Raw genomic sequence first — 26566 nt, 5'->3', positions numbered from 1 at the left:
TTTCCTCATCTATTTCCCATGAAGCGATGGGACCAGATGCCATGATCTTAGTTTTCTGAATGTTGAATAGACATTTCTAATACCACTTCATACGTACTAAGAAGGCAATAATCAAGAAGATGGATAATAAGTGTTGGCAAGGGTGTAGAGAAACTGGAACCCTCACGTACTGCTGGTGGGAATGTTAAATAATGCAGCCAGTTTGGAAAAGTCTGACTGTTCTTCAAAAGATTGAACATGTACTTAACACATAACCCAACAATTCCACTCCTAAATATATGCCCAAGAGAAATGAAAATATGTCCCTGCAAAAACTTTTACATTTATATTCACAGCAGCATTATTCATAAAGGCCAAAAAGTGAGAATCTGAATGTCCATTAACTGATGAATGGATAACTAAAACATGGTCCACCCACACAACGCACTATGATTCAACAATAAAAAGAAATGTAGTACTGATACATGGGACAATATGAATGAACACTGAGCTAAGTCAAAAAAGCCAGTCATAATATACCATATTCCATATGATTCCTTTTGTAAGAAATGTCTACAGTAGACAAATCTATGGAGACAGAAAGCAAATCAGTGGTGGCCTAGGGCTGGGAGGGTTGAGAGAAAATTATAATGACTGCTAATGAGCATGGGATTTCTTTGGGGGAGATGAACTGTTCTAAAATTGATTGTGGTGACAGTTGCACAATTCTGTCACTATGTTAAAACCACTGAATTGTACGCTTTTTTTTTGGCTGTGCCACATAGCTTACCAGATCTTAGTTTCCCAACCAGGGATCAAACTCATGCTTCCTGCAGTGGGAAGCACAGAGTCCTAACCACTGGATCGCCAGGCAGTTCCCAAATTGTACACTTTAAATGGGTGAATTATATTTCAATAAATTTGTCAAAAAACAATAGCTAGTGCCAGAAATAACTGGAAGCAAGAATTGAGGGGAATGAAGCAAGGAAAAGAGAAGTGGGTGAGTGACGGCAGCTTGAGTGAGCATTTGTAGAAGTTTAGTTGTGAATAAGAAGTGAAGGAGATGTGAGAGCATTTTTTGTTTGCTGGCAAGAAAAGAAGGAGAATATATTTGACTACTAGGGGGCGGAGTCCCCTAGAGAGGACAAAGCTGAAGATCTAGAAGAAGGAAGACTGGCGGAGGTAGGCTGCCAAGAACAAGAAGGCGTGGACTCCAGAGCCCACGAGTAGGACCTCAATTATGAAAAGAGGTGAGAACTTTCTCCACGGAACCAGAAGGAAAGAAGAGTTGGATGAAGAAGTCAGCAATGCACCAAGAGCTCTGGGATGGTACAAACTATTTACATGACTTTAATTCAGGAAACTACAAGTAATCCCTGCAACTCCATGAAATCCAGCTTGGGAGACAGTCCAGGTGCAGGCTATTCTCCATTTGCCTCCTGCAACCCATTCCTAGCTCTTCTCTGCTCTGCCCTGTGCAGAGGGAAGCTGCCTCCTGGGGTTCCCTGATTCTCTAATTTCCGGCTGGGTTTGACCCAGTGGGACGTACCAGCAGAAAATAGGAGAGCGGGAGAGAAGGGTGCCTCCCACTCCCTCCTTGGCAGAGGAGGGTAGGGCTGCATCTCTGGTAGAGGCTGTGTCTCTTCACAAATTCAGCTCCTACAGGATGAGCCCCTCCCCATGGTTTCAGTTCTCACTGGACTTTGAAAGCACTCTTTCTTCCTTTGGTGCCTTCAGCCCCAGCGGTGCTGATGACTTTCACCCTTGAGACTCCTGGAATGTCTCACCTTGCTGGGCTCTGCACCGATACCATCCCAAACACAATAATCCAGCCCTATCCTAGTTCCTGAACCCTGATCAAAGAACTCACATTTGATTCTTGCTATGAATTTGGGCTTCCCTGGTGGCTCAGAGGATAAAGCGTCTGCCTGCAATGCAGGAGACCCAGGTTCAACCCCTGGATTGGGAAGATCCCTTGGAGAAGGAAATGGGAACCCACTCCAATACTCTTGCCTGGAAAATCCATGGACAGAAGAGCCTGGTGGGCTACAGTCCATGGGGTCGCAAAGAGTCAGACACGACTGAGCGATGTCAATTTCACTTTATGAATTAGGTCACCTCAGATAACCATGACAGCTCATACTGCCAAGAAAGCCAGGAGTAAGAAACTTAGATGTACACATTCCATTGCAAAGAAATTTCCTGTCTCAGTTGGCGACCAGTGGCACAGCTATCCTCTTTAACAAGTGGCAAAATAATGCCATGAGATAACAGACTACAAAAACTGCGTCCATGTGATGTCACTACCAGTTGGGTAGTACCCAACTTTGTGAGATGCCTCACAAAGCAAGGCATCTTTTCCTAATAAGGACCATATCTCTTCATGAGAAGAACAGCTAGTCCTTGAAGATTAATAAGATCATTCCCACAGCTGAGTGAAGAACAAACTGCAGTACCAAGGAGCATGCCAGGGATGAAATGGAAGGCAGTCAAACTGATTTTGTGAGCAGCTTTCTATTTTTAAAAATTGAGATATAATTCATATAACACAAACTGACCCTTGTAAAGTATACAGTTCATTGATTTTTAGTATACTCACAAAGCTGGGGAGCATCACTGACATCTGATTCCAGAATATTTTCATCATCCCCAAAAGAATCCCTCTATATCCATTAGCAGTCACTCCCCATCACTCTAGCAACCACTAATCTACTTTCTGTCTCTATGGAGCCAGGTTGATTTTGTGGATAGAATTTTTAATACCCTTTCATATATTTTCCTGTGTTCTCCTGTCTTAACTTGGATCATAATATTGCCCTGATTTCTGATTCCATTTGTATATCTATCAATATACAGATATGTTGATCATGGTCCAGCAAGGAAATACACGCCACTCCAGCTATTTTAACAGACAGAATGAGAGAATTCAAATATTTTAAAAATTGGTAAAACAACTTTTAAAGGATCAAAATGGCAAAAAGGAACACAGAGGTCACAGAAAGTAACTGCAGGAAGCAGCTCCCATCCCCGGGCATGGAGGAGCCCAGGGAGGAGGGTGAAGTTATTGGAACCTGGTACCGGGAGGTGAGGGAGATGCTCAGCTAGCAGGGCTGCCTCAGAAGCTCAGAGAGGGGCCTCTTGATGTTGGTATATCTGAGAGACACATGAGGCTGATTCTGGAAAGGCCAGAAAAAGCTAGGGCCTGGGACTAACAACCACTGCCAGGGTAATGGTGTCAGCAACAGAAGGCAATACAAGGAAGAGCAAGCTGTTTTCTCCTCCAGCCTCCTTCTATTACCTATACTGCAAGCTTAAAAGGGAGCCAACTGGCCAAGGATAAATGTAATTTGCAGAGTCCCAGCCCCAACATCATAGAGTAGAAGGACTAATTGGAGCTAACAGAAGATAGCTTTTAAATAATTATCAAAATCTGTCCTATAACCACATCCTTATCTTAGATGTCCCAAGATAAGAAATACTTGCCATTACTGCAAATAGGCCCTGGTTCCCAATACGGTCTGAAACCACTGGGTAGGCAAAATAACCTCGCACCCATCCCCAGATCAACATTATGTATGCCATGTTTCCAAAACTGATTTCTCTCTGAGGTGTTATCCAATGTGCTTTGTCATTACAAATCTTATTCTGTCTTCACTGTAATGGTCTACCTAAGTGACAGGCTTGTGTGAAGGCAGCCCATGTGTTACTCGATCTTGGCTCCCTCTAGGACACGTGACTGGGGCACACTGATTGACAAACACGCTCTTCCAAGTTTCACCTCCTGTATCTTGACCGGGGCCACCCACGTAACCACCACATTCACACTTGGTCTCCCTTTATCCTCATCTCCCTTGTTTGGGTGATCTGCTTCTGCTATGCATATGCATATGAAAGTCCTGTGTTTATATGTTCAAAGAAAATTTTCTTTGGTAGTGTGAATTTCACCCGACTGAGAAGAGGACAGTGTCAGAACAGTTATATGCACACACCAATAGAAATGATTTTCATTGTCAAGAGCACAAAATGAAAAAAATTAATGGAGAAATGTCCCTACTCCTTTGTATGCTGTTAGTTTATAAGTGAGACCTGGTATGAAGTACATGGGCTTCCCTGGTAGCTCAGCTGGTAAAGAATCTGCCTGCAATGCAAGAGACCCTGGTTTGATTCCTGGGTCAGGAAGATCCCCTGGAGAAGGAAATGGCAACCCACCCCAGTATTCTTGGGCTTCCCTGGTAGCTCAGATGGTAAAGAATCTGCCTGCAAAGTGGGAGACCTGGGTTCAATCCCTGGGTTGGGAAGATCCCCTGGAGAAAGGAACAGCTACCCATTCCAGTATTCTCGCCTGAAGAATTCCATGGAAAGAGGAGCTTGGCAGGCTACAGTCCATGCGGTCACAAAGAGTCAGACACAACTGAGTGACTTTCACTTTCATAATCAGATTTCAGGATGAGCGAGAAGGCAGTGACAAGCTGTTACCCCCTCATCCCCAGGCAGGAAACAGGAGACTTCTTTGGAAACTTTAATTGCTGGAAAAAGACCTATACGACATTTGAAGGAATCTCCCTCCTAAAATAACATGGAGCCCAGGAATAGAGCAGACTCCTTGCCAACCCAAGAAATACCACCCAAGGTATATTAGGGATGCAGAAATAATACTATAAAAACAGGTGAAAGTTAAAAATGAGTGCCATCCCTAGCACCTAGGGTATGATCTTCAAATACCATTTTCCACCAGTAACACTGAAGGGCTAGATGGAAAATTGAGTTATCCCAGATCTGGGACAGGAAATGTACAAGATGAACCTAAGATTTCCAGTGGTTCCAGGAAGCAAGAAAGCTTTCAAAGACTACAAGACTCATATCAAAAACACAGAAGCCTGCCTGAAGAATTCCACGGGACAAAGATGATAAAATTTAAATAGAAAAAAGAATAATGACTTCCATGGACTGAATCCCTCAAATACATAATAATCCATCCATACATAATGATCTTTAAATAATTTAAACTACAATGAGTATTTTAGAAGTTACCAGTGAGCCAACTCATTATTTTGAAAACTGGTATATAAAAGGAAAACTGAAGCACTAAACTTGAATTTTCTATACATCGTTCCATAGTAACCAACCAATTAATGAAGGAAATTTCTTCTTTATAGAGGTATTTTATCCATAAATGCTAAAGTCAGAAAATCAACATTTTGCAATCTCTAGGCAACAATAATGGCTCTAGGCAATAATAATCAAAGATTGCTAAACTCCTCAGGAGAAAAGTTGGTGGGAAACTTTATAATGATGGATAAAGCTGACTGTATTTGAGCCCACTAATTAATCTTAAAATCACAAAAAGGGAAACAACAATAAAATGTGCCTCCTGATGTGAAGCAATAGGAAGTACACAGTGAACTATTCTGTCAGGAAAAGCAAAAGCAGTTGAACCTGAACTGAATCAATCCTCCAGATAATTAAAATACATAGGAAATTCAAGGAATAGAGGACTAGGTCAACATGTTAAATCACACTACTGGGACTTCTCTGGTGTTTCAGTGGCTAAGACTTCATGCTTCCAATGCAAGGGGCCCAGGTTCGATCCCTGACCAGGGAACTAGATCCCACATGCCCCGACTGAGAATTCGCATGACGCAACTAAAGATCCTGTGAGCCACAACTCAGACCCAGTCCAGCCAAATAAAATAAATAAATGATATATATATTTTTTTATTTTTAAAAATCATACTACTAGGATATAATAAGCAAAAGTCTAAAACATGGAAAATTCTATAGGACAAATGATCCCATTTCTTCAATAAATAAACAGCATTAAAAGAAAGAAGGCAAAAAAAAAAAAAAAAAACTTCGAATAGACGTTTCTCCAAAGAAATGTACAAATGGCCAAAAAACACACGAAAGATGCACAACATCAGCAATCATTAGGAAAAGGCAAACCAGAACCACAAGGAGACTTCACATCCATTCAGAGTATTATGAAAAATGTTTTAATTTTCAAAAATGAAAAATAAGAACTGTCAGCAAGCAAGTAGAGAAACTGGAACCCTTGTTGTACACTGCTAGTGGGAAGGTAAAAGAGTACGGCCACCGTGAAAAATACTTGGTGATTTCTCAAAAGCTAAACATAGAATTACCATATGACCAGTAATTCCACTCTGAGTATATACCCAAAAGAATCGAAGGTAGGGACAGATAATTACACACTAGTGCTTAATTCATCATTAAAAGGTGGTAAGAGCCCAAATGTCCACTGACAGATGAATGGATAAACCAAATGTGGCGTATATATACCACAGGACATTTCAGATCTAAAAAGGAACTAAATTCTGATACATGCTACAATAGGATTAACCTTGAAAACATTATGCTAAGGGAAGTAACACAGATACAAAAGGGCAATATTGCATGATTTCACCTACATGAGATACCTAAAATAGACAAATCCATAAACACAGAAAGCAGAATAGAGGTTACCAGGGATTGGGTGGAGAGAAGGAAAATGGGAAGTCATTGTTTCATAGGTACAGAGTTCCTGTGTAAGATGATTTAAAAAAAATGTTCTGGAAATAGATGGTTACAAAACACTGAATTTTACTTAATGCCACTGAACTGTACATTAAAAATGGTTAAAATTATAAAGTTTGCAGTATGTATATTTTACTGCAATAAAAAATTACAAGCAAAGAAATGGGAGATGACAAAAAGAAATTTAAAAGATATATAAATCAAATGCAATCTGTGAATCTATTTTGTTCCTAATTCAAACACACCAACTCTAAAAACAGTTTCTACAAAAGCTAAATATATTCATGACCTATGACTATGACCCAGCAAACTCACTTAGAAGAATACACTCACCAAAACAGGTGCTTAGGTTCACAAAAACAAAACAAAAAGCAACCACCTACAAGAGTTCTCAGTGCATATAACCAAAAGCTGTGAACTATCCAAAGGCCCCAAACAGTAGAGTAGACACATAAAGTGTAATAAACTCAGACACTAGTCATATGTAATATGACACTGAAATACTAGTCAGCAATGAATGAGATTGAAAGAACTAGTGTCTCATGCAACTACACAGATGACTCTCACAGCCCCTGAGCAAAATAAGCCAGACATAAGGAATGTATGCGCCTTGATTTCATTTGCGTGAAGTTCAAAACAAGTGAAACTAATGTACAGCGATAGAAGCGAAAATGTTGAGGACTTTGGGGTAGAGGGTGCTTGCTGCCTGGAATGGAGCAGAAGGGATCATTTGCAATGAAGAAATGTTCTATACCTTGCGGTGGAGAAGGGTACAAGGGTACGTCATATGTAAACATTCACTGAATAGTGCACTTAAGATTTGTGCACTTTGCTGTATACACATGATATCTCAATTAAAAAAAAAAAAAGATATGGGCCTAAAGTGAGAAGTTGAAGCTACAGCTTTTATGGGGACTTTTTTCCCCCATAAACAAACAAACAAAAAACCAAATGAGGCCTTGGATCCCTCACAAGGGTAGCAGATAGGAACTTGAGACCTACCCTTGCCCTCCCTGCCACACCATCAGGCAAATCAAGGGCCACGCTCTCCAGGACAGTCAGCAATCTCGGTTAAGGCTCTAGGAGAGACAGATACAGTCTCCCTCAGAAATTTACAACCACTAGCTCACCCTCACTCAAGTTTATGGCTTGAGATCACACTACCTCAAAGTTCTGAAAAAGAACTACTCAGAGACCTTGACCCATGACCGCTACAATCTGGGGATGCAGGGGCTGCTCCATGCCTAAGTAGTTCTGAAGCAAGAGGCTGGCTGGCTACCCTAAGCCCAAACAGCTCAGAAAGGTGTCCTGCGAAGAGGACACCACATTTCCATAGAAAGAGAGGGTAAGGGCACTTGTTTCCCATGGCCAGGTTACATCCCTTGAGATGGAACCATCCTGGCTTGTCTTGAAAAGGACATTAGCAAGGTGACCTAAACCAGTAAGGAGGTGGGAAGCACAAGGCAGGCAAGAAAAAAAAAAAGGGCTCAGAGTTCAAGATAAAAAGTGCGTGCTTCTGAGAAAGACTGTGTTATGTGCCAGGCCTCAAGAATGGCTAGACAGGATTCCTGTCTTTTGTGCTTTTGAGCCAATGGAGGACAAGTAGGTATTCAAGTCAGTTCAATTTAATGTGATGCTCAGAAGCTTAGGCAGGTGCCACTGCCATTGAAGGATTTAAGCTAGGGAGTTCCTACAACCGGAGGATGATGGATATGATGGGGCCGAACATGGGGGCAGAAAGACCAGTTAGATCACATCAAATGACACACTTATGAGCATTAAAAGCCTGATCTGGAGTTTAGGCTTTTTGAGTATGAGCTACTCATTCTCTTTGCGTGGCCCTTGTGATAAACCTTTGCTCAAAAGAGAAAAAAAGCATGGCCTAAGACAAGTGTGGTAGATATGGAAAAGAAGAGGCGATTAAAGAATAGTAAGAGACAAAATCTGGCTTAGCCCTAGAAGACTGACTGGCTTTGGGGATGGGAGCGAGAAAAGGACTCTGGATGACACCCAGGTGTTCAGATGACTTAAGGACAAAGTATGTGGTAGTTAAAACCATGAGAGTAGATGATATTGCCTTGGGAGCATGTACAGAGGAAGGGCAGTGAACACCAACAGGACCCCAGGGGACTCCAGCATGAGGTGGAGGACATTCTTAAGATAATGTCCAAGGTGTGACCATGAGCTTGAGCTGTTGACACCTTATAAGTCTTTGGAGCTGAGGATGTAAAAAAAAAAAAAAAAAAAATCCAGAATGTCTAAATGCCATGAACACAGATTTCTACTTTCAGAATGCAAATTCACATTTTAGTTTATGAGTTAGCATTTCTATGACTAAAGTATAACACATAAACACATACCTCATTGAGTGTCAACATATCTTCTACTTTGGTAGCACCGGTTTCAGGCAGGGAAATTAACAATGTTTTGGCTATCTCCTTTAGAACTGCATCGATATGCATTTCACACAAGTCATTGATCTACCAATGAGAAAACATATGTAGAAGAAACCTCCTTTTTCATCCAAAAAGCACTTGAGTTATAAACTAACCTGGAGGGCTATATCTGGAAACTTGCATCCTGAGCCAAGCATAATTTGGTAGGAATTTCAGGAGTAAATCTTTTCTTGATGTGGAATTAAACTTTACTGAGCTGCAACATGTGTCATAACCTCACATGCATGATCTCCTTCCAGTCTATGAATCAGTACTATCCCAGTTTTACAGCCAGAGAAACCAAGGCTCAGAGAAGTCAAGAAACCCAGAGAGGAACACAGAGCTGGTGAAAGTCGAAATATCCTACCTAGGTTTATCTGATTTTCAAGCCTCTGGGTTTCGTCTGTTATACCATGCTGCCACCATAGACAGACTAGCACATCTAAAAGGTTATGCATGTTTTATGTAGAAAACATGTCAGAAATCAATAGATAGTCTCCAAGTGGGTAACTACCTCATCTAATTAACATCAGATACATTTAAGCCCTCCATTCCACCATCTTCCACAGTCTACAACTATACCATTTTCTAAACTACACTGTGGAGCTGAACAATCATTTAAACATATTACAAGCAAGGTAATTCAGGGACAAGAACAAGGCAATTCTAAATTAAGAGGCCCCAAATCAGTTCAAGAAGTACAAAGCTTTTTTTTTTTTTTAATGTAATGATGTCCTTTTAGTTAAAAATCACTTAAATAGACTTAAATAGCTTTCATAGGTTAATCAAACTATTACGTATAGCCTGAGTATTAATGCATGTAGTTTTTAAAAATGTATCTCTCATACCTTCTTTAAGAGTTGGTTGAACATACCCAAAACTGAGTCAACTTCCTGAAAAAAGCTTTCTAGTGTTAAAGATGACCATGTCAATATTGTGAGCCCTTGTCTTAACACAGCTTCCACCTAGAAAAAGAAAAAAAAAATGGTTTCCCTTATTAAAAAGGAGCATCTGCATTCATAAAAAGGCTGCCTTTCATTACCTGGAAATATTATGGGTTGTATTTCCTTAATTCTATTTCCCCTCCATTATGCCTAGTAAAGGTGACTTTTTGTTTTTAATCATCTTTGGCTGTCCATGAAGCAATCGCAGATTCTTAGAAAGGGCTCATTATTTAGATTTATTTGTTTTTCAAAGGCAACAAAACCTAGACAAGAAATCATTCTGCAGGGAAAATAGAGCTATAAAGTTGAACTAGAAAGAGGGCCTTGCCAAGAATAGATGTTCTAGAATCCATAATCTATAGAACTGGAATCTAATTTTAAACGACAGGGAAATCAATATAAACCATCAACATCACCAACCTTTTTCATTTTAGGGGTCATCAGATTGACAAACACAGGAGGCACTTCCTGACATAAATCATCATAATGTTGCAGGAGACCCTGTTAAAAGTCAAAATGGCATGTTTTACTTTGATTTATTTTAAAGCAACAGTCACATTTTGATTCATACCTAGAAGGTTTCATTTTACCCATTTCCTCATAGCCCTGAAAAATGGAGGCTGATTATTTGTACTAATTTGCTGTACTTTCCTTTCACCTGTAAATTAACTGAGCATCCCCTTTAAACAGTAAGTCATGGGAGCTTCCTAGATTTACATTTCTAATAACTATTATTTAATTGTCTTTTTAAATGCATGCAATTTTAAATGGTTCAGACAATTATCTTTTCCTTAAGTCTGTCATTACACATTTTCACCCCTTCTGCTGCCTGTTTTCTGATATATTGCAGCTTACTTATTCCTGAAGCCACATTTGTTTTCTTGAATCAAAATAAAGGTCTACACAAAGCTTAAATACTTTTAGATGTTTTTTAGAGAAAGAACCATGATGATCAACTTTTGATCGTTTTGTAACTTACTGCACTGTGTGATGGAAGATGTGGTTTCAGGCTAATTCTTCCCCAAATTAATAATTTTAAACTGTTTCAATGTTTGCTTAATAGTTCCAAAGTGATTAATTCCCTTCTTCCTTTCTCTTACTTGTAGTTGAACTTTTATGTACACTTTACACTTGGCAAAGGACTCTGACTTTCCTAGTATCATTCAATACTAACTAAAATCCTGCAAGATTCAGTGCATGTGACATTAACCTCAATTTATAACAGTATTTTGACACTCAGTCCTGTAAGGTCATAACTAACCAGTATGAAAACCTAGGGCTTTTGATGATGAAGCCAAAGTTTCTACAATGCCTGAGAGGGCATTCTGAGGGTGTGTGTGTGTGTGTTTTGGTAAAAGCTACAATTATGAAACCCTAGAGCAAAGCACATGCATAAATCTTTGTGACCTTGGATTAGGCAAAGATTTCTTAGAAATGACACTAAAATTACATGGGACAAAAGATAAAATACATACGTTGGATTTCATCAAAATTTTAAAAAGTTTGTGCTCCAAAGGATAGTATCAAGAAAACAAAAAGACAACTCACAGAATAGGAGAAAACAGACATTCTGCCAAAGACCTACAAATCACCAACATGCACACGAAAACAACCTCAACATCAACAGCCATGAAGATATGCAAGTCAAAACCATATGGAAATACTACTTCACATCCAAATGATGTTCAAATGAAGAAGACAGTAACAAATGTTGGCAAGGATGTGGAAAAATGGAACCATCATACACTGTTTGTGAGAACATAAAATAAAGCAGCCTTTTTGGAAAACAAAACATGTCAGTTACTCAAAAGGTTAAACATAGAGTTATGAAGTTACTAAAACCCAGCAATTTCACTCCTAGGTTATATTCCTAAGAGGATGAAAACATATCTACACAAAAACTTGTATACACATATTCACAGCAGCATCACTCATGATGCAAAAATATAGAAACAACCCAAATGTCTATCAACTGGCGACTGGATGCCTAAAATGTGGTATAACCACACAATGGAATATTATTTAGCCGCTGGCTTCCCTCATAGCTCAGTTGGTAAAAAATCCACCTACAATGCAGGAGACCCCAGTTCAATTCCTGGTTTGGGAAGATCCCCTGGAGAATGGAAAAGCTACCCACTCCAGTATTCTGGCCTGGAGAATTCCATTGACTGTACAGTCCATGCGGTTGCAAAGAGTCGGACATGACTGAGTAACTTTCTCACTCACACACTCAAAAATGAGTACTGATCCATGGGACAATATGAATGAACTCTGAAAATATTGTGTTAGGTTAAAAAAGTGAATCACAAACCATCATATATTAAGTGATTCCATTTGTATAAATGCCCAGGGTAGGCAAATCCATAGAGACACTAAGTGATTGCCAGGGGAAGATGTGGCGAGAGTTGAGGGGAAAATGGGGACTGACTGCTAACAGATATGGAGTTTCTTTTGGGAATGATGAAAATATTCTAAAATTGATAGTGATGATGGTTGTGTAACTTTGTGAATATACTAAAACCATTAAACTGTACACTTAAAATGGATAAATTGTGTGGTATGTGAATTATATCTCAATAAGCCTATTTTTCTAAACTGGTTTTGAGAATATCTATTCTAATACTCTGATCTTTTTGGTTGTTGCTCCATTTTACTCCATAATACTGAGATTCATTTTCCATTCATGTCATTTTACAGTCATTAATTCATATCTTACTAGTATCCTTAATTGAACATATTATAAAATATAATGCACTTAATCTATAAAATTATAATATTAATAGTGTTTTAAACTTGCTATTCATCATTGTCATTATCCAGAAATCTACATCTGACTTCTGATAATCACTTTTTGCTTTCTGATAATCCTTTCACTTTTTTCCTTTCTGTTTGCATGTCAGTATTTTAATGCCTCGAGAATCACAACAGAACAGAATACAGTCCAGAAATAAACCCGTGCATATACAGTCGATTCACTTACGAAGAACCAAGAACACACTAAGAAGTCAAAAGAATTCAATGGTGAGAGGACAGTCTCTTCGGTAAACAATATTGGGAAAACTGGGCAGTCACATGAAAAAGAATAAAACTGGACCACCATCTTATACCGCACCCAAAAATTAACTCAAAATGGATTAAACCATTAAATTTAAGACCTGAAGCCATAAAACTCCTAGAAGTAAACATAGTGGGTAATGAGATACCACCTCACATCTATTGATAAAAGATAAATAACTGGTGAGGATGTGGAGAGTAAGGAACCTTCAGACACTGTTGGTAAAAGCTAAATTGTGCAAATACTATCAAAAACAGTTTCCTTACAAAACTAAAGTAGAACTACCATCAGTTCAGTTCAGTTGCTCAGTCGTGTCTGACTCTTTGGTACCCCATGGACTGCAGCACGCCAGGCCTCCCTGTCCATCACCAACTCCTGAGTTTACTCAAACTCATGTCCATTGAGTCAGTGATGCCTACCACAAGACCTAGCAATTCCACTTTGGGATTTTTATCCAAAGAATATGAAAACACTAATTTGAAAATATATATGCACTCCAATGTTCATTGCAACATTATTCACAACAGCCAAAACATGGAAACAACTTTCCATCAATGGGTGAATGGATAAAGAGGTGGCATATATACAATGGAATACTATTCAACCATGAGAGAGAAGGACATCTTGCCATTTGTGACAACATGGATGGACCTCAAGGGCACTGCACTAAGTGAAATAAGTCAGACAGGAGAAGATAAATACTGTATAATATCACTTAGATGTGTTATCTAAGACATGCAAACTCATAAAAAGAGTAGCAAAGTAGATGTCAGGCGTAGGGGAAACAGGAAGCTATTGCTAACAGGGTGCAAACCTTCAGCTCTAAGATTGATAAGGTCTGAGGACCTGAAGTACAACACAGTGACGGTAGTTGATAACACGTCATACAATCAAACTACCGCACAACTGCACTCATCTCACAGGCTAGCAAAGTAATGCTTGAAATTCTCCAAGCCAGGCTTCAACAGTACATGAAGCATGAACTTTCAGATGTTCAAGCTGGATTTAGAAAAGGCAGAGGAACCAGAGATCAAATTGCCAACATCCGTTGGATCGTAGAAAAAGAAAGAGGATTCCAGGAAAACATCTACTTCTACTTTACTGATTATGCCAAAGCCTTTGACTGTGTAGATCACAACAAACTGTGGGAAATTCTTCAAGAGATGGGAATACCAGACCACCACACCTGTCTCCTGAGAAATCTGCATTCAAGTCAAGAAACAACAGTTAGAACCAGACCCGGAACAACAGACTGGTTCCAAATTTGGAAAGTGAGTACATCAAGGCTGTGTATTGTCACCCTACTTATTTAACTTCTATGCAAAATACATCATAAGAAATCCCGGGCTGGATGAAGCACAAGCTGGAATCAAGATTATCAGGAGAAATATCAATAACCTCATACACACAGATGACACCACCCGTATGGCAGAAAGCTAAGAGGAATTAAAGAGCCTCTTAATGAAAGTGAAAGAGGAGAGTGAAAAAGTTGGCTTAAAACTCAACATTCAAAAAACTAAGATCATGGCATCTGGTACCATCACTTCATGGCAAATAGATGGGGAGGCAATGGAAACAGTGAGAGACTTTATTTTCTTTGGCTCCAAAATCACTAAAGATGGTGACTGCAGTCATGAAATTAAAAGATGCTTGCTCTTTGAAAGAAAAGCTATGACCAACCTAGACAGCATATTAAAAAGCAGAGATGTTACCTTGCCAACAAGGATCCATCTAGTCAAAGATATGGTTTTTCCATTAGTCATGTATGGATGTAAGAGTTGGACTATTAAAAAAAAAAACAAAAACGGAGTGCCAAAAAATTGATGCTTTTGAACTGTGGTGATGGAGAAGACTCTTGAGAGTCCCTTGGACTGCAAGGAGATCCAACCAATCCATCCTAAAGGAAATCAGTCCTGAATATTCATTGGAAGGACTGATGCTGAAGCTGAAATTCCAATACTTTGGCCACCTGATGTGAAGAACTGTCTCATTTGAAAAGACCCTGATGATGGGAAAGATTGAAGGCAGGAGGAGACAGGGATGACAGAGGATGAGATGGTTGGATGGCATCGCCAACCCAATGGACATGAGTTTGAGCAGGCTCCAGGAGTTGGTGATGGACAGGGGGCCTGGTATGCTGCAGTCCATGGGGACACAAAGAGTCAGACATGACTGAGCAACTAAACTGAAGAGAATAGAATTTAAATGTTTTCACCAATGTGTGTGTGTTTATATATTATATATATAATTAGATATATGTATATATATATATATATATATAAAAAATGATGGATACATTAGTTAACTGACTAAATGGAAGGAATCCTTTCATAATATGGGCTTCTGGCTTCCTAGTGGCTCAGATGGTAAAGAATCTGCCTGTAAGTCGGGATACCTAGGTCGATCCCTGGGTCAGGAAGATCCCTGGAGAAGGGAATGGCAATCCACTCCTGCATTCTTGCCTGGACAGAGGAACCTGGCAAGCTACAGTCCATGGAGTCACAAAGAGCTGGACACAACTGAGTGACTAATACATTCTACAACATATTTTCATAACACATATATATATCAAATCATCATGACCTACACTTTATCTAACAATTTTATTTGTCATCTGTCCCCCGATAAAGCTGAAAAAATTTAAAAAGAATCAACATAATAACAAATTTCTCCTCAATGCAGCATCAGCACAACTGCAAAGGTGTCTTTTTCTTTCTAAAAAAAAAAAAATTATATATATAATATATATATTTAAAAACCTCTTGCAAATTAGAAAGTAGGAAATTCTCTTGTGGTCCAGTGGTTAAGAATCCACCTTGCAATGCAGGAGATGCAGGTTCAATCCCTGGCTTGGGAACTAGGATCCCACATGCCATGGAGCATCTAGGCCCAAGTGCCACAACCACTGAGCCCTCAAGCTACAACTTGAGTGTCCATGTACCACAGCAAAAGATCCCATGTACCCCAACTAAGACCCAACGCATCCTAATAAATAAATATTTTTTAAAAAGAAAAGAAAATAGAATCCATCTTACCTGTAGGTACAATTTATCTCCTTTCAATTTACTTTCCAATTTTAGCAATCTCTTTGCCTGTTCTGGTACGTCAAGCTTCATTTTTATCATGCACTTAGTTTCCCGAACAACTTCCAAAATTTTGGGGTCAAAATTAACCAGCAACTTTCCTGTTTCTGGATGTCGCACAAAAAGTGTGGCTTGCAAAGCTACAAATAAACAATTGCTGACATGACTTACTCCTGCTTCCAGTCCTGTTTATATGACCGTCTTCCGCACTGAACCACTGACTTCTTAAGGACAGAATGGTAGTTTTGGCTGTCAAGTGCTAAGGCACAGTATCTGACACATTGTCAGTGCTCAAAACTTAGATAAATGAATGCAGAGTGTCTGTAAACCATAAAATTAGATCCAGAGACATAAATATGAACCAAGAATGCTTAGCCTTTGTGCCATGAACTGTAACACAGTACTTTTCTGAGTGGGTCTAAGAGGGCTGTGATGCAGTGTTAGTTTATTTTTACAGATTGTGATTTAACCTCTGGGAGAGAGAATTGAAAGATGTACCCAACTACAAAATATGACACACCTCATAGAGTTCAAACTCTTTTCTATACCTAATACTAAATTGGCTTCTCAAATTTAAGAAGGTTTATCTGACTTAAATCGATAACTAGGTTCAGTATCAGTAAGAAATATTTATTAAACACCATTGAGTTGTGAACTCCTAGAATGCAGAGGAAGAATTTTTTTTTAGCCTACATCCAAATTACTACATGAACATCAGTCATATAATAGGTACTCTCAGATATGCTTTTTATTAAGAAGTTAAATACATAATCCCAAACTGTTCATGTTGAATAGCCTTCAACCATTTGTTATCCTAACATGAATTGCTTTTAGAGGCATCATAATAACGCAGTTGTAAACTAGTATGTGCTAGCTTCAGTTGCATCTTATACAAGCACTGCTAATGTGAGAATTTCACACATTTTATCTTCCAAGCCTCAAATTACTTCAGAGAATATGGGTGCATCAAATTTCTAGTAAAACAAAATAGACTGTATATCCCTTTGAAGTTAGTTGACTTCTACTCAACAGAATGAGTTTTGATGTGATTATTAACAATGATGGTTTTATGAGGATTTCAACTAAAAACCAGTTCATTTGGAATCTTTTAAAACTTTGGCTGGAAATCATTTATCTTCCCAAGTAAATGCCAAGATAATCTTAGGACATTCATGTAATGAAATCTATCTTCCTTAAGGCAAAGCTGAGCTTTCTTGAAAGGACGAAGTGGTCAGCGAGACCACTAAGAATAATGATAGCCAGGAAGGCAACTCTGGGACTAAGTGAACCTTCTATGTGAATCATCACTGGAGAAACTTTACAGAGCAAATGAGGAGACCAATACTAGGTCTCCAATTATAATCCCAAGTTCCTAAACAGTTAAATATAGTTACATCAACATAACAAGAGGTCTTTCAGAGTAATTCACTTTCACGAGCCTGTGTTCACATGAAAGGCAAGTCTGGGGACTTCCATGGTAGTCCAGTGGCTAAGTCTCCATGCTCCCAATGCAGGGGTTCTCTCCCTGGTAGGGGACTAGATCCCACATGCTGCAACTAAGACCTGGCCCAGCCAAATAAATAATTTTTTTTTTTTTTAAAGAAAGGCACAAATTTAGTAATACCTGGCCCTGCCACTTCCCAGCTCTGTGATCTCAGGAAAATCACTTAACTTCTCAGCACCTCAGTTTCTTCATCTATAAAATGACAATAAGAATAATAGCTCAGAGAACTGCCATGAGAATTAATGGGGGTTGACTATATAAGGTGTGTTTTGTTAGCTATGACTGCTATTTAAAGGACACAAAGATGAAACAGACACGGAGAGTGTTGCTAGAATGTATAGGGGAGATAAGACAGATCTATAAAGCCACAAATGTCATGATAAAGTGTGTGGAGGCCTCTGGAGGAAGAAGACATTATTATCTGCCAGGAAGAATAAGGAACAGCTTTATGGACCAGGGGACTGTTGAACTTGTTAGTGTGCAGATAAAAGGAAAAGCTGACAGAACAAAAAAAAAATAGAGAAGTGCATCGTATTGTATAAGCAAAACAATACATGCTCCATATTTCGATTGCTAAAAATTCTCTTTGATCTTTTCCATAATGTAAATTTTAACCTTCTTTTAAAGTTTGAGACCATTGCTCCATTAGCAGGCTTTCATTAGGATCCATAGGATCTTATCATATGCATTACCCAGAAACAGCTGGGCCGATAGAAGTGGTATATTAAAGGCTTAATGAGGTGCCAGTTCAGAAGATACTCCAGAAGGTTGAAATCTTATTCTTCAGGATGCAGTCATGCAGCGAATCAATGACCTATATATAGTGCTGTGAGTTTGGAACCAAGAGGCAGAACTAGGAGTGGCCCCTCTCACCATCACTCCCAGGGACCCAAACTGTGAATCTGTGCTTCCTACCCCTGCAGTTCTGTGCTCTCCTGAAGTGGAGATCCCTGGCACGAGAGGGAGACACCTTCCCACCACGGGACAGAGTCAGGGTTCCGCCAGGGTTATGGATAAGAGATTAAGGTTGATATGGGACAAAGTAGGAACCTGAACTGACCAGCTGGGCCCACACAATGACAACAACATCCCAGATGATGGGAGCATGGATGGACGGTGGCTTAAAACCATCCATCTCCTACATCACTTAACTGCCCAATACCCTGGCACCTCTCAGAGGTACTTAGACACAACCCTAATATTCATTATTTACTGGAGATCAACATTTAAGTTAAATTCAGTTATAGAAAGAAAGGGAAGGGAGAGGAAGAGAGGAGGGGAAAATAGAAGGGAGAGAAGAAGCAAGGAAGCAAGGGAGGGAGGAAGGAAGGAAGGAACAATGGAAGAAAGGATGGGTGGAACGAAGGACAGATGGAAGGAAGGAACGATTGAAGGAAGGATAGAATGAGGACAAGCAAACTGCAATTCTTTCTCTTGACTGGGACTGAGATTTGAATCTACAGCATGATAAAACTGATTAAAAACAAAAAATCTTCTCAAACCTAAGGAGAAATAAAGAGCTTTGATATTGACTTTTAAATACTGTTTTTCAGGGGAAACTCATAATCTGCATATACCAATTTTAAGGTCATGACAATTTCTGCTTATAAAATCAGAATATTACTAACTGTAAAGAAATAAATAATTGTATCAGTCCCAAATCTAAATTTAACCATCATACAGTTATATTTAAAAAGACATAAAAATTCTCCAGAACCACAAACTCATTCAAAGCCACCTAATACTCCCTCCTCTGCAGGGTCACTGCAGTCTTACACACACCGTATTGTAACTGGGAGATCTCTCTGATCCAGGCTGTGTGATAGACCACCTCGAATTCCACCAGAACATAGGAAATTTTATTATACTGACGGATGACAGCTTTGCCTTCTGCACTTGACAAAATTTCCGAGTTTTTCTGTTTTTTTAAGGGAAGAAAAATGATTTATTTTAAAAAGTCTGCTGTCTGCTTTTTATTCAAACTGTAAAGCTGTTTATATTTCAAATAACAATGCTACTCATTTAGATTTTGCCTCAGAAAAAGATCAGAGACGAGGAAGGTCAGACAAGCTAGAGAAGGAAGCAGAGAAACATTAACAGTAAAAAGCAGAAACTGAGAAAGAAAATAGGATTTATAAAGCAAAGTATCTAGTCTTATAGCTGGCCGTAGGCACTAGGGCCTCCACCCCCAATTCTCTGTTTCATCCCCACTTTTCTGGCAAGATACAATGAACTAATTTTCCTAGAACTGTGAGTATCAGGGCAAATTCTTAAATTACAGCATCAAAAAAAAAAAAAGGAAATGTAGATTCCCTCCCTCCCTCCTTCCTTCCCTTCTTCCCTCTCTCTCTCTCCCCCTCCCTCCTTCCCCACCAATTTTTTTAAAAAGAAGTAAATATATATCAAAGAACAAAAACAAGATTTTTTATGTAAAAATTGAACATTCTCTTTTTGTTGTTTTCATTCACACGTATCAAAAACAGGGCAATCTCTGCTCTGTCACTATAAAGTCAATAAACAACTGAGTACCTATCCTGGCCTCTTGTCTAAGGCCAGCATTTTGTTTTATTTATTTATTTATTTTAATATTTGCAACCCCATGGACTGCAGCGCAGCAGGCTTCCCTGTCCATCACCAACTTCCAGAGCCTACTGCCAGAGCCTACTGCTTTTTCAATATTTTTTTTAATATTGAGGACAGTAAAACAAATTATATCAGCCAAACAAAAACAACAAAAACTTAATATTTAATAATGCTCAAATAATAAAATCACTTGCAAGACTATTATATTTTGTTCTCTACTTAGGCACAAGACACAACACCAGGTAAACCAACTTTGCTTTGCTACACCATCTCTTTATTTTTATTTTATTTTATTTTATTTTAAATTTTATTTTATTTTTGAACTTTACAATATTGTATTAGTTTTGCCAAATATCCAAATGAATCTGCCACAGGTATACATGCGTTCCCCATCCTGAACCCTCCTCCCTCCTCCCTCCCCATACCCTCCCTTTGGGTCGTCCCAGTGCACCAGCCCCAAGCATCCAGTATCGTACATTGAACCTGGACTGGCGACACCATCTCTTTAAAACACAAAGCAAGAAAAGGAAAACCAAAACACACAAACAAAACAAGATGACAAACTGGCAGTTTCAGAATCCCAACAAGGCTTAAGACTACCCTGGTGTTTTTCAGAAATCTAATCGTCTTAAGAACACAGAGGATGAACGTACTCTATTACACCTGCTCTTGGCCTCAGTCCTACACAGAGGAATATATTCTGAGCACATCCTCACCTCCACTGAAGGCGAGAGGAGAAGGGGACAATAGAGGATGAGATGGTTAGATGGCATCACCGACGGACATGAGTTTGAGTAGGCTCTGGAAGTTGGTAATGGACAGGGAAGCCTGCCGTGCTGCAGTCCATGGGGTCGCAAAGAGTCAGACAGGACTGAGCGTCTGAACTGAACTGAACTGAACTGAACTGAATGTGTATCAGTGACCTATCCATCCACACACAGACTTAAGTTTCAGTACCAAGCCTGTGCTCTATCATTTTCAAAGCAATTATTTTACAAAAGCCTTTATAAAGTGTCCTGTATGATTAAAGGTCATACATTTCTAAGATTAACCTTCTGACAGATTAGCTGTAATTAATCAGGCTTATCTACCAAACATGAAAGGAATTGGCTTATTCTCTCTCAAGCGTATTTGCAAGCTAAATTTACTTTGCCTGGTAAAAGAATTAGCTCTAGTTACTCTACTGGAAACAAATGCTCTAGTATAAAATATATTTCTTGTATTAAAAATCACCACAAGGGACTTCCCCAGCAGTCAAGTGGTTAAGACTCCATGCTTCCAATGCAGGGAGCACCAGTTCAATCCCTAGTAGGGGAATTAAGATCCCACATGCTTCAGGGCATGCCAAAAAAAGAAAAACTAAACCCACCATGATCCACAAACTGTAAATTTTAACTATTGGCTTACGAAGAAATAGTTGATGGGCTCACTTATCCGGCGATACAGCTGCCTCACCCAGAGGATCTTTCCTGCTATAGGGGGCATGTTGCGAGCAAGAGGGGGGTCATCTTTTTGAGAATGATAAAGCTGTAATTAAAGGTCTGGCATTAATGTTTGAAATTCAATACAGAGGAAAAGGTAAAACATATACAGCTATATTTTTATTGATGTATTACAATTATTGACATGTTTTATAAATAAGAGGTTGTCAAAAAGTATGTACTCTAGCCCTATCAACCCAAGGCTCAAAAACTATGATGATTACAACACATGACACTTGATTCTCTTTTAACCCTTACTTCCCATTACATGTATACATTTTTTTCTGCCTTTTATCCCTAATCCTAAAGATATACTCAAAAGTGGGAACACATAGCTATATTATATCTGTCATAATATTCTCCAGAGACCATATTTTTTTTACAGGTTATACACATATATTTTAATTTTACAGAGTGACAGAAGAAGAGGGATAAGAATCCAAGAACTAACTACCTTTTACTTTTACTTCTCTGTTCCTTGGCCCCATTAATTGTACTGCTAATTTCACATTTCCAAGTAAATTCCTATTCCAATGCTGTGTTATCTAATTCAGGATCACAAACTATGATAAAAGCCTTCCCATTTTTTTCCCCCTATTTTTAACATTTAGATATTTTTCTAAATTTTTACAATGTTGTGTTGGCTTCTGCCATAAAAATGATATTGATGAACCTGTTTGCAGGGAAGGAATGAAGACATGGATGAAGATGACTTGCGGTCCCAGTGGGAGAGGAGAGAGAGCGGGACAACTGGAGAAAGTAGCATCAACATATACACACTATTGGCTGGTGAGAAGTTGCTGTGCAGCACAGAGAGCCCAGTCTGGTGCTCTGTGATGACCTGATGGGATGGAACGAGGGGAGGGGAAGGAGGCTAGAGAAGGAGGGGATGTATGTATAATTACGGCTGATTCGCACTCCTTTATGGCAGAAACCTGAGCCCATATTTTGATGTACAAAAACATTAATGTAAATGGGCTTCCCCACACATACATGAACCCTGTCATAAGAAGATAATTCTTAAGAGGAGAGAGGTACAATCTGGCTTTCTAGGGACACATGCTGTCAGGACCTTCCCCCTGGAGAGGAGCATCAAAGATACTCAGCAGTGACAGGATCGGTCTGAAAAGCTTGGCACAAGATAATGACAGCGAATACTTGCAGCGTATTTTTCTTCTTGTACGAAAAGTGCTGTTCTATTTATAAACATGATACTTGCCTTTTTGGTAGCTTCAAGTTCAGCCACATAATACTGAAGAATACGCTCAATGGTGTGGTTTATTTCTAACTGCAGACAGGGAATGTTCAGTTTCTGGAATCTAAAAGCAAGTGAAGGTGAATAATTAAAAGGCGAATGAGAAACATACTTAAGAGCTGCTGCAGTCCTAAAAATCCACTCACTCATTTGACAAACATTCCCACCAGGCCTCATGCATTGCCCTAGGACACAGTGATGTACAAGACAGGTGTGGCTTCAGCCCTCTTGGAGCCAACGGTCATTGAAAAGGTAGAGATTGGTCATAAGTGACATAAATAGTTGTTCCAGTTACAAGAGTGCAGAAATTGCAGGTAACAGAGGAAACCCTGCCAAGCCTGGGGAGTCGAGAAAGACTTCCTGAAGAAAATGACATCTGAACTGAGATTGAAAAGTTGAGCTTTTCAAAGCTGGCTTAGCAAAGACGGAAAGCAGTTGACTGACTGTCCTCTGCCAGTATTACTGCTCACGTCATCCCCAGTCATGATAATAAACATTTTGTCAGCCAAACACCACAACGCTTAGAGACTAAGGATGCACGGGGAGAACTAGAACCATAACATTCTGATAATAAAATGAGTAAAAAGAGACAGAGAAACTGCCAAGACAGTGGTACTGCCATCTGTATGGTACTCTGTATAGTATAGTCTGTACAGTACTGTATAGTACTCTCACTCATCAAAACCATTTTATATCTGTTTTGACTCTTACGATCATCTCATGAGCTAAAGTTTTACAGGTATGATTCATCATTAGAAAGACATGGAACTACAGCAAAGTCAGACCCAAGCCCAGATCCACTGGCTCTCAGGGGAGAGTTCCCAGAGGGTCCCTGACATGGGTAGTGAGCCCTTTCTGAGCTGGAAGAAAACGGCTTCTGGTCCAGCCCGCTCCTCTAATCCAGGCTCCCCTGTCCTGCAGGGGAGCACTGCTGTCAGAATAGAGGAAGCTGCAGGAGTGCTCAGGAAGGAAAACAGAAACTTTGGAGGCCTGCTGTGCGTACGGGCATGTGTGCTAAGTTGCTTCAGTCATGTCTGACTCTCTGTGACCCCATGGACTGTAGCCCCCCAGGCTCCTCTGTCCATGGGATTCTCCAGGCAAGACTACTAGAGTGGGCTGCCATTTTCTTCTCCAGGAGCTCGTCTCAACCTGGGGATCAAACCTGGGTCTCCTCCATTGCAGGCAGATTTTTTACCATCTGAGCTATCAGGGAAGCCAGAGACCTATTACTCTTAGATAATTTCACTTTCAGAATTCCTTTCAGTATGTAGAATCAAACATTATTTGTTCCCTTTCCAATAACACTTATGAAATTAACTTTAAGATATTACATAGCTGAGGGAAAATATGACATCATTTCCTATATAAAGGCTTTCCTCAATAAAATTCAATGAAAAACATCATCCCATGTTTCAAATTTTCACCAGTCTATTTATGGTAATTGAAAGATTACTGTTTGAGTGAAGTAAGTCAGAAAGAAAAACACCAATACAGTATATTAATGCATATATATGGAATTTAGAAAGATGGTAACAATGACCCTGTATGTGAGACAGCAAAAGAGACACAGATATAAAGAACAGACTTTGGGACTCTGTGGGAGAAAGCAAGGGTGGGATGATTTGAGAGAATAGCATTGAAACATGTATATTAATTACCACATGTGAAATAGATCACTAGTCCAAGTTCTATGCATGAAACAGGGCACTCAAAGCTGGTGCACTGGGACCAATCCAGAGGGATGGGATGGGGAGGGAGGTGGGAAGGGGGTTCGGGATAGGGGACACATGTATACCCATTGCTGATTCATGTCGATGTATGGCTAAAACCACCACAATATTGTAAAGTAATTAGCCTCCAATTAAAATAAATAAATTTCAAGAATAAAATCATAAAAAAGATTACTGTTTATAAGTTTCAAAGTTTACATAGAGATTTCCAAAATTTTTTTTGAAATGGTTATTTTCAGGTATAAAGTTATCCCACTTAGAAATTACACTGCTTATCGTGCATCAAACCTGGACTGGCAACTCGTGTGCACTGGGACGACCCCGAGGGATGGTAGGGGGAGGGAGGTGGGAGGAGGGTTCAGGATGGGGAACACATGTATACCTGTGGTGGATTCATGTTGATATATGGCAAAACCAATACAATATTGTAAAGTTTAAAAATAAAATACAATTTTAAAAAAGCAAACAAAAAAATTAAAATAAATAAAAAAAGAAATTACACTGCTTAATGCATTATAAATACCTTTGAAGCAGTTGAAGAGCCTGCTGAGAAGATAGAATTTTTCCAAAACTACTGTTCATAAATGCCTGTATCTGTACCTGAAATGCAATATTTATGTTTGAATGATTTTTTTTTATTAAAGAGAAGATTGGTTTTGTTTAACAACAATGAATGATTCTCCTACAGAATCAAAAGAGCCTTAAACACATCTACCATCTAAGCGTCTAGCGCTGCACTGTCCAGTATGGTAGCCACTGGCCACACGTTTCCCCTGAGCACTTGAAAGTCAGTACTTGGAAGTGAGATGTGCTGTAAATAGAAAATAAAATACACACAAAACTTCAAAGACTTAGTATGAAAAAGGGAGTATAAAATATGTCATACTGGGTTTTGTTAGTGACGTGTTAAAATGATAATATTTTTACTACGTGGGGTTGAATAAAGTATATCATTAAAATTAACGGCACCTGTTTCTTCTTACTTGTATGCATGCGGCTACTAAAAAGTTAAAATTACATATGTGGTTTGCATTTGCTGCTCATTATTTACTGTATGTTGACCTACAGAATTTATGAAAGGAGTGAAAGTCTCTTACTGAGCACATTTCTTTGGGACATTTAGGATTTCTTAGCATGTCTGTGGAGCAATGTAATGACACTGTGCTCAGTCGTGTCCGACTCTTTGAAACCCTGTGGACTGTAGCCCCCCAGGCTCCTCTGTCCATGGGATTCTCCAGGCAAGAATACTGGAGTGGGTTGCCATGTCCTTCTCCAATGACACTATAAACACCCATAGTGAACAGGTGTCATTGTCCAATACCGCTACTCTCAGAAACATCTTTGTCATGCTAATGAGGAATGAGATGCAGAAAATATCCTTCCAAGGCTCTGACCATCCTTAGCAGTGAACTCCAAACTCTTGGTGCCCAGCTGATGGAACTGAAGCACTCTGTAAATTACTTTCACTTATCAATTATATAGGTACTGTCCACAAATATATGCCACACCCATTAATGAAACATTGGAAAACCAAGGAAAGTTAAAACACTGACATCTCTTTCTAAATACTAAAAACTATGCCTTCTAAATTTACTGAAAGCTAAATTTGAATCTAAGACCACACAGTAAAGTCTTTATAACATATAATCTTTATTAATGAATCATAAAAATAATTTACACAATAATTTTTTAAAAAGACAAATTCCCATTGCTATAATGATATAACTCCCCAAACCAAATACTAAAAGTAAAATATATCTTCATATCAGCCTCTTGAGAAATCTGTACGCAGGTCAGGAAGCAACAGTTAGAACTGGACATGGAACAACAGACTGGTTCCAAATAGGAAAAGGAGTTCGTCAAGGCTGTATATTGTCACCCTGTTTATTTAACTTCTATGTAGAGTACATCATAGAAATGCTGGACTGGAAGAAACACAAGCTGGAATCAAGATTGCCGGGAGAAATATCAATAACCTCAGATATG

The 26566-nt window shown here is 39.1% G+C and overlaps 1 protein-coding gene across 1 annotated transcript in view; it reads right to left on the bottom strand.

The window, feature by feature from the left end:
- The window catches only part of DNAH8 (dynein, axonemal, heavy chain 8), a 324670-nt gene that overhangs the window by 250494 nt on the left and 47610 nt on the right, over positions 1-26566 (bottom strand). The window contains exons 13-20 of the mRNA XM_010848693.1: positions 25104-25180; positions 22815-22914; positions 21522-21641; positions 19314-19449; positions 15980-16167; positions 10310-10390; positions 9794-9910; positions 8871-8990 (exon numbers count right to left, since the gene is read on the bottom strand). Of these exons, the coding sequence (XP_010846995.1) occupies positions 8871-8990; positions 9794-9910; positions 10310-10390; positions 15980-16167; positions 19314-19449; positions 21522-21641; positions 22815-22914; positions 25104-25180 (939 nt within the window). The remainder of the gene's footprint in view (positions 1-8870; positions 8991-9793; positions 9911-10309; positions 10391-15979; positions 16168-19313; positions 19450-21521; positions 21642-22814; positions 22915-25103; positions 25181-26566) is intronic.

This window comes from Bison bison, unplaced genomic scaffold (genome assembly GCF_000754665.1).
Source record: "Bison bison bison isolate TAMUID 2011002044 unplaced genomic scaffold, Bison_UMD1.0 scf7180017864270, whole genome shotgun sequence".
NCBI lineage: Eukaryota > Metazoa > Chordata > Mammalia > Artiodactyla > Bovidae > Bison > Bison bison.
The sequence above is the reverse complement of the archived record's forward strand: the minus strand, read 5'-3'. Positions and strand labels throughout refer to the sequence as shown.